Genomic DNA, 10909 nt, shown 5'->3' with positions numbered 1-10909 from the left:
AGATTATCAATAATAAAAAAGATGCTATAACATACCACAATGCCATCGACTTTGAGAGGGATATATATAATGTTGCCGGGTAGATACGAAAACGAATATCCAGTCTAATTTGTTGCATGAAAAGACAAAATGTCTTTTAGTGACAGAAGCAATATCTTTCCATGTGATCTAGCTATCTGCTAAGTTTAATTAAAGCATTAACCTTTCATAATTGGGTGGTAAAAGATTCAGTTGCCTCTTTAGCATCTACATTTAATTATAGATTTGTTGTTTCCGTTCTTCTTTTTCTTATTATCATTTCCAACTTAACTCTGTTTATAAACATTGGACAAAAACATGTACATGTTAGTGGATTAGCACTTGGACAAAGGAGTAAAACACCGAAAAAGTTTCTCAAAGAGAGCGAATTGAAAGAAGGTGAAATAATATAAATTTGAAATAGTTTTGAATACGTTTTCAGCGAATCTAATAGTGAATATAATATTTATGTTACAACTCTCATTTATGTGCCTATCAATGGTGTTGAATTGAAAGAAACCCATTATATGGCTCTTACTAGCTTATATATATCTCCGACTTTCCTGATATGAATTCTAAACTCGAACTGTTTTAACGTGCCAAAACAATTAGACTGATATACGAGCTTAGAGAAGCACAATCTCTATAGCAAGTATATTAGATAATTGACCATATTGAATATTTGAATCAACGACTTGAATAGATTTGTTATGCGCTTTACTCCATAAGATTTGGAATTGCCATTTCCTCGATAAAACTTACATTATAGTTTCTGTCAATGTTTTAAAGTGCAATCACAGTTAGAATCTAAAAAAAATGGCATTATGAAAAATTGCAAATAAATTAATGTGACCAATATAACCGCAGTCGTAGTCGCCATATGGTATAGCGAACTTCAAAATCTTTGATGTTGCCAGGTGCAATATAATTTTTGTTTCGAACCTTAATTTAGAACCCTGTCTTTTATTACTGTGTGATAATGCGATATTTTTATGTGTAACAGAAGTACAGAACAATGTAATCGCTCTTCAGAATTCGTCATTATTGACGATGTCATGCATCCATTATCCTTACAAAGTCAATCTGCGTCTGATAGTCAGAATGAAACTTATTTATATTCAGATATTTGAGCAAGATTGTCATCCGTATATAACACGGTAAATCAATTCTTGATATTTGATGGTCCAATTGCAACAGAAACGAAGGTTAACTAACGCCTACGTATACATGCACGTTCTAATATAAAATCATTAAGTAGGACTTGTTCAAGAAAAGAATAAAAAAAACTACTAATTTTTTATCCCTATAATTTGTGATTTTAATCTTTCTATCTCTAAATCAAGACATTTAATCTTCTTATTTTATGTGATAAAAAATTAAATAAAGTGAAAAATAAAAAAAAATATTAATAAGAATTGGACTCATGATTTTTCATTTAAAGATAAGAAAATAAACCATCAACACACTTATTTTATTTAGTTAATTTTATAAAACACTATTTTATATATATTATTGTTCAATAGTTATTAATTTTTTGAATTATAAAAAATTATAAACTAAAAAATAATCAATATATAAATCTTTTTAATTTTATTTTACATTCCGCACATGGTTCCGCTTGCACCGGTAATTTTAAGTGCTGATATCTGAAGATGATTGCTAATCTTGAAGAGAGAAAGTGAGAAACCTTGCTTTTATATATGAGTGAGGTAAAAGTGAGGAGAACAATCTTTAGCAACTAGAGGGGAAGTGGGGAACCAATAGAATCGACGAGTTTGGCTCACACAAATAGCGATTCTGCATGTTGCTATGTTGAAGAATGGGCAAATGGCACTCGAAAAGGAGGTGCTAGTGTTTGCCTTTTTTTTTGTTACGATGGGATGACCTGGTTATAAGGTATTTGTGCCCTTGTACAATCAAATACTTAATAACCATAGTTCATCCAGGTCCTATGTTGATTAATATATTTCTTTATCTTTTTTATTTAAAAGAACTTTTAAATTGTCGTACATTCTAATTATAAATTCATACAAAAAATTATACTCGGTATAATTATTAAAATATAATTTTTTATATTGTCATATAATTATTAATTATCATATGGAATCAAAATTTATTTATTTTTATAATAAATACTTTTAAAATAATATTTAGAGCTATGTCCAATATAATAAGTCAATAATGTAAAATTTTCATACTGAAAACATATTAAATTAAACTAAATAATCGAATTTTTCCGCTGAAAAAAATGAGGTATCAAATTAATTTGATGATTAACGCACCTCCCCAAAATTTATTTTGTTGATATAAAATGACTATCAAATTGTAGATTGTATCTCTTAGTGGCAACTATCAAAGATTTCATTGGCAGAGGTGGTCATTATTCTTGGGGCCATGTTTATAGAGAAGCTAACTAAGTAGATGATGATTTTGCAAAGTTTGGTTTTTCTATTCACGAGAGGGTAGAATTTTTCATATTTTGTCTTCCTTTCTTTCCAGTCTTGTTTTGACTGATATTTTGTCTTCCTATCCTTCTCTTGGACCTGGGGTGCCTTAACCCCAGTTTGGAAAAAATAATAATTGTAAAGTATATTGCAATTTAGTAAAGTCTCATTATGCACTAATATTTTGGCTATTACATTCATTACTTCCAGAAATGAAGCTTAATTAAACCGCAATTACTACCTTTTTTTCCCTGAGATAAGTGAATCTCCATTGAACAGCGACACTTGCACACTCCTTTCTGTTTCTGCTTTCTAGAAACACAAGAAACTTGTCATCAATTGGTATTTATCTTCTCTTCTCTGAATCACTATTTTGTCACTTTATGCTATTTTAAACGTGGTCCCTTGTTGGTTATTAAAAAAATATATTGCTAAATGTCGTTAAAATATTGATTAAAAATTTAAAAATAAAAATATTTATTGTAGAAATTATAGAAGATCATAAAAAAAAATTATCAACATCATAATTTTACACATTTCAATAAAAATATTTCTATTCTTAATTGTTTAATCATTTGTTTAAGAACACTGATTAGTATTTGACAAAAAGAGTAAGTTTCGGCGGCTAGACTCTTCCGTATGTCACCTGCTCTCTTCCACATCGCTTCTCCTTACCTTACAAATTGAATTATAAATCCCTAGCCAGTAGCTAATATTAATTTTATTTTAAATTTAAAAATAGAGATAGAGATATTATATCAATAATATGATTATTCGTTGTCAAGATACTAAAATCCAAAACAGAATCCTCTATTAAGGACAAAATAATCAAATATGTAGTTGCAGTTTATGCAATAATATTTCCGTGATATAATACAGTTATATGTGTAAGTTGTTACACGTACCATTGGCTTTATATTTTATTTCTGTCTTCTTTTGTGTAAATGGTACAAATATTTGAATAAGAATGGATAAGTGAAGCTGAAAAATAATCTAAATGATTACATCAAGTAACTTTTAAATACTAAAATTTGGGTTGTATAGTTGAATTGCAAAATTGTTAGCAGTTCTAATTTTCATTTTGTTTTGTTCTTTCTAGTTGTGCTAAACGAAATTTGAACAAAGTATAAATTCATGTCTTTCTCGAAAGTTACATGTCAACGGTTGTGTCAAAAACACTAGAATAGACATGGGGTCCCTTATGCTCAAACTCTAATTTAACCAGACCCGTTTGCGTATTTAACTACGCCAAAGGTCCCCCTCAGATAAAAAAAAAGTACTCCAAAGGTGATACCCACTCATGGTTATTCATTATGTAAATTCTATCCAGTGTTGTTTCCGACACTAATACAAGAATAATATCGAGTGTAAATTTTCTTTTGTTGATTTGTTTATAATCTACTAGTTTCTTTCCAAATAAATTTTATTGTTATGCAATGTATTATTGAACTATAATATTCTAGGTATTAATTAATTAATCCAATATTATTTGAACTGAGATACATAAACCAACAAGCACACTTCCGTAATCACTAGAGAAACCCCAAATTTAGGCTCTAAATTTCATTTGAAATATCCTATTTTTAGTAAAAATATCTATCTACATCTCACAGTAATATCATCATCGATCCGATCCCTATCATATGCATAACGTGGGAGTTCATTCAATTAGATAATAACCTATAAAATATCCTCTTCTAAGTAAAACATCTATTAATTAGATAATTAATGTACAAAAGTTATTTTGCTTAATCAATAAATTAAATCAAACACCTCTTCTTTTGTTTCCCATAAAAAAGCAACGCACGAATCATTCAATAACAATATTACACAGTAGTTACTCCTTAATACTTGCTCAATTGTTTTGGTGTTTGTTTTTTCTTTCATTTTGTCTTGACAAAGGATCTTCTTTCTTTTGTTTTTTTTCTACTGTTCTTTGTTTATGCAATCATTGTCTTGAGTCCAAGCCAATGGCTGTATCTGTATCGGTATGCACATACATTGACACTGGCTGCTTCCAGTTTCATATCCGTCTACTTGGTGGGCCTTCTTCCACACGCATTCAATCACTGATCCGAGAGACTACAGGAAAAAAACATAAAAAACCATTCAGTGCTTAAGGAAAAGTACCATTAACAATGTATCCCTACCAATACCCGAGTAAAAAAAATCAAAAGAAGAAAAACACCGTTGTAACAGAAATGCGAATTTGACAACCTTCTTGTAAACTAAATCATAATCCAACGATGCCATTTGGGTTAGGATACTTTACCGTGACCTCACGCCCATTGGCATCGGCTACACAAATGATGGCGATTTCTTTTTGTTTTATATTTTGTATATTTCAAAATGTTCTTATTTATTATTTTAATTTGAAATATTTGTCAGTATAATGACATTTTATGTCATATCTTATTATCATTTTAATTACTCATAATTTTTTGTTTTAAATTGATTTTAATACCTCATTTAAACATAGTAATTATTCATTATTTGTAATTAATTATCTTTATTACATGTTATTATTTATTATATATATATATATATATATTATCTATAAAAGATGCTCCCTCCCCTTCTTCCAAGTGAGATTATATAATCCATCCTCTTATCTCTTCCTAGGTTATCTATATTTATCAATTTTGATGTTCCGATTATTTGGAAGGAACATATTAAATTTCAAAGAACTTATATATTAGGTGGATAAATTCTTAAAGAGTATGTATCTAACACACATGACTTAATTTTCTTGTGATTATATTTGTTTTTAGATTGTGTTTGTGAATAATTGATTTGTGATTAATAAATAATTAGTGATTGATGGAGGATTTGAACACCAATTAGAACACTTTTTCCTTCAATGTCACTACTTAACTTAAACGAAGTTGAAATAGAAAGACCCAAATAAAAACAGAGGTCCTCGCAGCCATTTTCCTTGACACTCTCCAAACATGTTCGCCGCCTTACAACTCCTCCTCCTTCTTCTTTCACTCTTCTCACTACTCACCAGCGCCCAATCCGAGGACCAGCGTCAAATCCTTCTGAACCTAAAATCCTCCCTCCAGAATTCAAATTCCAAACTCCTTCACTCATGGAACGCCACGAATTCCGTTTGCACCTTCCACGGAGTCACTTGCAACTCCCTCAATTCCGTCACCGAAATCAACCTCTCGAACCAAACTCTCTCCGGTGTTCTCCCCTTCGACTCACTCTGCAAACTTCCGTCCCTCCAAAAACTCGTGTTCGGTTTCAACAACTTAAACGGCAACGTTTCAGAGGACATTAGAAACTGCGTCAACTTGCGCTACTTGGACTTGGGAAACAATCTTTTCTCCGGTCCCTTCCCCGATATATCTCCTCTCAAACAATTGCAGTACCTGTTTTTAAACAGAAGTGGATTTTCGGGAACTTTTCCGTGGCAGTCGCTGTTGAACATGACGGGTCTGTTACAGTTAAGTGTCGGAGATAACCCTTTCGACTTAACGCCGTTTCCCAAAGAGGTTGTTAGCCTCAAGAATCTCAATTGGCTCTATCTATCGAACTGCACCCTCAGAGGGAAGCTTCCGGTAGGACTGGGCAACCTCACGGAGCTCACCGAATTGGAATTCTCTGACAATTTCCTCACCGGCGATTTTCCCGCGGAGATTGTGAACCTTCGGAAGCTATGGCAGCTGGTGTTCTTCAACAACTCCTTCACAGGAAAGATTCCAATTGGGTTGAGAAACCTCACGAGACTTGAGTTTTTGGATGGGTCAATGAATAAGCTGGAAGGTGATTTGTCTGAATTGAAGTACTTGACCAATCTTGTTTCTCTGCAATTCTTTGAGAACAATTTGTCGGGGGAGATTCCGGTTGAGATAGGCGAGTTCAAACGCCTCGAGGCTCTGTCTTTGTACAGGAACAGATTGATAGGTCCTATTCCTCAGAAGGTTGGTTCCTGGGCAGAGTTTGCTTACATCGACGTGTCGGAGAATTTCTTGACGGGGACGATTCCGCCGGATATGTGTAAAAAGGGAGCCATGTGGGCGCTTCTCGTGCTTCAAAACAAGCTCTCCGGCGAGATTCCAGCCACCTACGGCGACTGTTTGAGTTTGAAACGGTTCAGAGTCAGCAACAACTCGCTCTCCGGCGCCGTCCCTGCCTCAGTATGGGGACTTCCAAACGTGGAAATAATAGATATTGAGCTGAATCAGTTATCAGGTTCGGTTAGTTGGAATATAAAAAACGCGAAAACACTGGCTTCAATATTCGCCAGGCAGAATCGGTTGTCCGGTGAAATACCAGAAGAAATCTCAAAAGCGACGTCGTTGGTGAATGTGGACCTGAGCGAGAATCAAATCTCGGGGAACATTCCAGAAGGAATCGGCGAGCTAAAACAACTAGGTAGCCTTCATTTACAGAGCAACAAGTTATCAGGTTCGATACCGGAATCTCTGGGTTCCTGTAATTCCCTCAACGACGTTGACCTATCGCGAAATTCACTCTCCGGAGAAATCCCTTCCTCCCTGGGTTCTTTCCCCGCTTTAAATTCACTGAATCTTTCAGCAAACAAACTCTCCGGTGAAATCCCCAAGAGTTTAGCTTTCCTCAGATTGAGCCTATTTGATTTATCATATAACCGGTTAACCGGTCCAATTCCACAAGCTCTAACCCTCGAAGCTTACAACGGAAGCCTCTCGGGAAACCCTGGTTTATGCAGCGTCGACGCGAATAACTCCTTCCCGCGTTGCCCTGCTTCCTCTGGCATGTCGAAGGACATGCGCGCGCTCATAATATGCTTCGTGGTGGCGTCGATTTTGCTGCTCTCGTGTTTGGGCGTTTACCTGCAACTCAAGAGGAGGAAGGAGGAGGGAGAGAAATACGGGGAGCGTTCACTGAAGAAAGAAACGTGGGACGTGAAATCGTTCCACGTGTTGAGTTTCTCGGAGGGGGAGATTCTAGATTCCATCAAGCAGGAGAATCTCATAGGAAAAGGAGGTTCCGGGAACGTGTACAGGGTCACGCTTTCCAACGGGAAAGAACTCGCGGTGAAGCATATTTGGAACACCAATGTCCCCGCCAGGAGAAAGTCGTCGTGGAGCAGCACTCCCATGCTTGGGAATAAGTTCGCTGCTGGGAAGTCAAAGGAGTTTGACGCGGAGGTTCAGGCCTTGAGCTCCATAAGGCACGTAAATGTCGTGAAGCTTTATTGCAGCATAACCAGCGAGGATTCAAGCTTGTTGGTGTACGAGTATTTGCCCAATGGGAGCTTGTGGGACCGGCTTCACACGAGTAGGAAGATGGAGCTTGATTGGGAAACCAGGTATGAAATTGCTGTTGGGGCAGCGAAAGGGTTGGAGTATTTGCATCATGGGTGTGAGAGGCCCGTCATTCATAGAGATGTTAAGTCTAGTAACATATTGTTGGATGAGTTTTTGAAACCTAGGATTGCCGATTTCGGGCTTGCTAAGCTTGTCCAAGCCAACGTTGGCAAGGATTCCTCCACTCGTGTCATTGCCGGAACCCACGGCTACATTGCTCCTGGTCAGTATTTACTACTACCTCCCTTCCTTTTTTAAAAGAAACACGGGTTGGACCGTGTTTTATACTCTTAACTTGTTTCTTATAAATAGGAACGCATGTATTACCATTTTGTCTGCTAAATTGACAATCTTTAATTATTATGTATGTTTATTAAAGTACGGATGTTGTTTGAATTTGTGCAGAATATGGCTACACATACAAGGTGAACGAGAAGAGTGATGTGTACAGCTTTGGGGTGGTGTTGATGGAGTTAGTAACTGGGAAAAGGCCAATTGAACCGGAGTTTGGGGAAAATAAGGACATAGTGAGCTGGGTTCATAACAAGGCACGAAGCAAAGAGGGGCTTAGGAGTGCGGTGGATTCGAGAATTCCGGAGATGTATACAGAGGAAACTTGTAAGGTGTTGAGAACTGCAGTTTTGTGCACGGGGACTCTTCCAGCTTTGAGACCAACCATGAGAGCTGTGGTTCAAAAACTTGAGGATGCTGAGCCTTGTAAATTGGTTGGGATTGTTATTAGCAAAGACGGCAGTGAAAAGAAAATAGGAGTCAATGACAAGTAATGTATTGTATTCTATACTCCATAGTTTTTGACACCAGATTGAAGGTTATGGATCATGAAATGGAACCAACCATTTCCACGAGTTAGCTAGAATTAATGTAAATTTTGCTGGAAAGAGGGAACACGGTAAAATATTAGTCATGGCTTCTTTAATGTGTATTTTGAAGTGAGAAGACAGTGTAGTAAAAGACTATAAGGGTCTCCATCAATAAAAGGAAAAAAAAAAAAAAAAAGAAGCAAATTCCTGCTTCCTTAATTTACTAATTTAAATGAAACTGGTAGTGTTCAAATAATTGGTTTTATCCTATCCCGGTCAGTATATCATAAATATTGGTATTTATAAGATGGCTGTGACTAGTGCATATTCCTTCCTCTTTTCAATTTAGGATACCCTAAATCCAATGAAAACTGGATAACAACAGATGATTGTGCGATGTAATTAGGCAAATTGCTCAGGACGGGTAAAGGAAAGGCAACGCTAATTGAATGCTTAATTTGGATACATGAAAATGTCAGATAAGTGATCCCTGACCCAAAATAGTATGTTCATGCATTTGATATTGAATGTTGTATATTTTATTTTTTTGTATCATGTGTCGCTATCATATGCCTCTTTAGTCCTTATGAGGTAAGGTATGCTAAAGCTAAATTAAGTTCATTTTGCTTTTATTCATTCACGGTCTACTTTGTGGATTCTAGACGTGGCCATTAATTAATGGTGAAGTATTAAATTCCTTTTAAAAGATAAATTAAAATAAAAAAGCTAACAAATATATACTTTCAAAACACTAGTTAAAGAAACCAATAAAGGATTAACTTAAGGCATATCTTGGAGTCAGGAGGGTTATATGGTTGCCTGGTGACAATATATATAATCTTGATATTTATCTGTTTAGACTAAGAATCTTCCTGTAAATTGATGGTATTTCGCCCAGGGTATTTATTGTCAGGTAATTGAAGAATTCATATGATGTTTTTGTACAAGGTATGATACAGATTTGTTTTTCGACAAGAATAATTCTATTTTTTAGAGAAAAAAAACTTGACTCAGCATATAACCAATGGAACAGTGAATCAATATTATAACATGCAGCTTAGGTAATTATGTGTAGATAACTAGTTGAACAACCATTCCATGATACTTGTATGATGACAAGTGAAACGTGGCTGTTTTATTGTGCTGAAAGCACTTTTTGTCAGGAAATTAACTTCTGTGCATTTGACTATGCTTTCACCCTGTGCATAAATGGCTCCAGACCTTTACAAGTACCCAGTTAGTGTATTTTACATTATTACAGAATGTAACTAAAAATAAGCTAAAATTGACATATTTGATCCCATGTTTCTTTGAATGAAAGTGAATACAAAAATTGTGAGGTCCCACCAGGACACCAGCAATGAGGAATTTTGCCTTGATCTTTGCAGATGTAGAGAAAGAAACAATAATCCGATAATCATTTGATTTTGTCAAGCGTGGAGTGCATAGCAGATTGGTTGCATTGCAGCTTTCCACTGACCACCGCACCAACATTTGATAATTAGTGCAATATTTTAATTAACTTATTGCTCAAATCTTCGGACTTGTCAACTACTGTGTGTGACCAATTTTGGACTCAGTAAGAGCATCAAGTAACAATCTTAACTCTTAAGTCCAAGTTTACACTTAAATGGGGGATACGGGCCGCAGATAAGGGTGTATAGCTTTTGACTTAACGATGGCTTATAATAAATTCAACAAATTATGGCAATCTTAACTCTGCATAGGTTGGTCCACAAGACGTATAAGTTAAACAAGTTTTTTTTTTTTTTTACTGGATAAGTTAAACAAGTTTGGTATTTGAAAATCACTTTTATTGAAAAATTTACTTGTTTAATGTACAGTAGCTCTGTAGCTATAACTCAGTTACTTACTTGTCTATTAATAAATGTGTGGAAAATTAGACAGAAAACCAAAGTGCTTTTTAGCATGACACGTGACATTTATTAAATAGTAAATGGATGTAGATAACTTTATTTTATTTATCTTTTAAGATATATTAATAATTAGTATATTAAATAATGATTATTGATTAATTAATTTAATTTTAAATTTATAAAATATCAATTCAGAGTACTATGATCATTATAGTTTTAATTTTAACATTAAAAAGTTGTCCATTATTTATTTGAAATTCTAAAAATAAGAATCAAGACATTGATATTTAATAATTTTAGAAATTAAAATATTATTTATAAGATTTTAAAAAGCAATAAAGAGATCAGTCATTCCAGAATATAAAATTACATTCTCAATTAGACTTTACAGAAAATTATAAAGATACAGGACATAAGCAATTGTCAAGAGTTCAATCTTTAAGTTAGAC

At 34.5% G+C, this 10909-nt stretch overlaps 1 protein-coding gene across 1 annotated transcript; it reads left to right on the top strand.

The window, feature by feature from the left end:
* The first annotated feature begins 5318 nt into the window (after positions 1-5318).
* Positions 5319-8816, top strand: LOC114409164 (receptor-like protein kinase 7). The gene is made up of 2 exons (XM_028372512.1): positions 5319-7985; positions 8168-8816. Exons 1-2 carry the CDS (start codon positions 5414-5416, stop codon positions 8545-8547), a joined length of 2952 nt encoding a protein of 983 aa, XP_028228313.1. The 5' UTR covers positions 5319-5413; the 3' UTR covers positions 8548-8816.
* Positions 8817-10909: the final 2093 nt, after the last annotated feature.

This window comes from Glycine soja, chromosome 4, assembly GCF_004193775.1.
Source record: "Glycine soja cultivar W05 chromosome 4, ASM419377v2, whole genome shotgun sequence".
NCBI lineage: Eukaryota > Viridiplantae > Streptophyta > Magnoliopsida > Fabales > Fabaceae > Glycine > Glycine soja.
The sequence above is the reverse complement of the archived record's forward strand: the minus strand, read 5'-3'. Positions and strand labels throughout refer to the sequence as shown.

What these genes read in the sequence shown, in the direction of transcription:
- LOC114409164 (XM_028372512.1), top strand. Translation starts at nt 5,414, where the DNA reads ATGTTCGCCGCCTTACAACTCCTCCTCCTTCTTCTTTCACTCTTCTCA. An exon ending in CCACGGCTACATTGCTCCTG is followed by an intron (nt 7,986 to 8,167) that starts GTCAGTATTTAC and finishes GAATTTGTGCAG; the next exon opens with AATATGGCTACACATACAAG.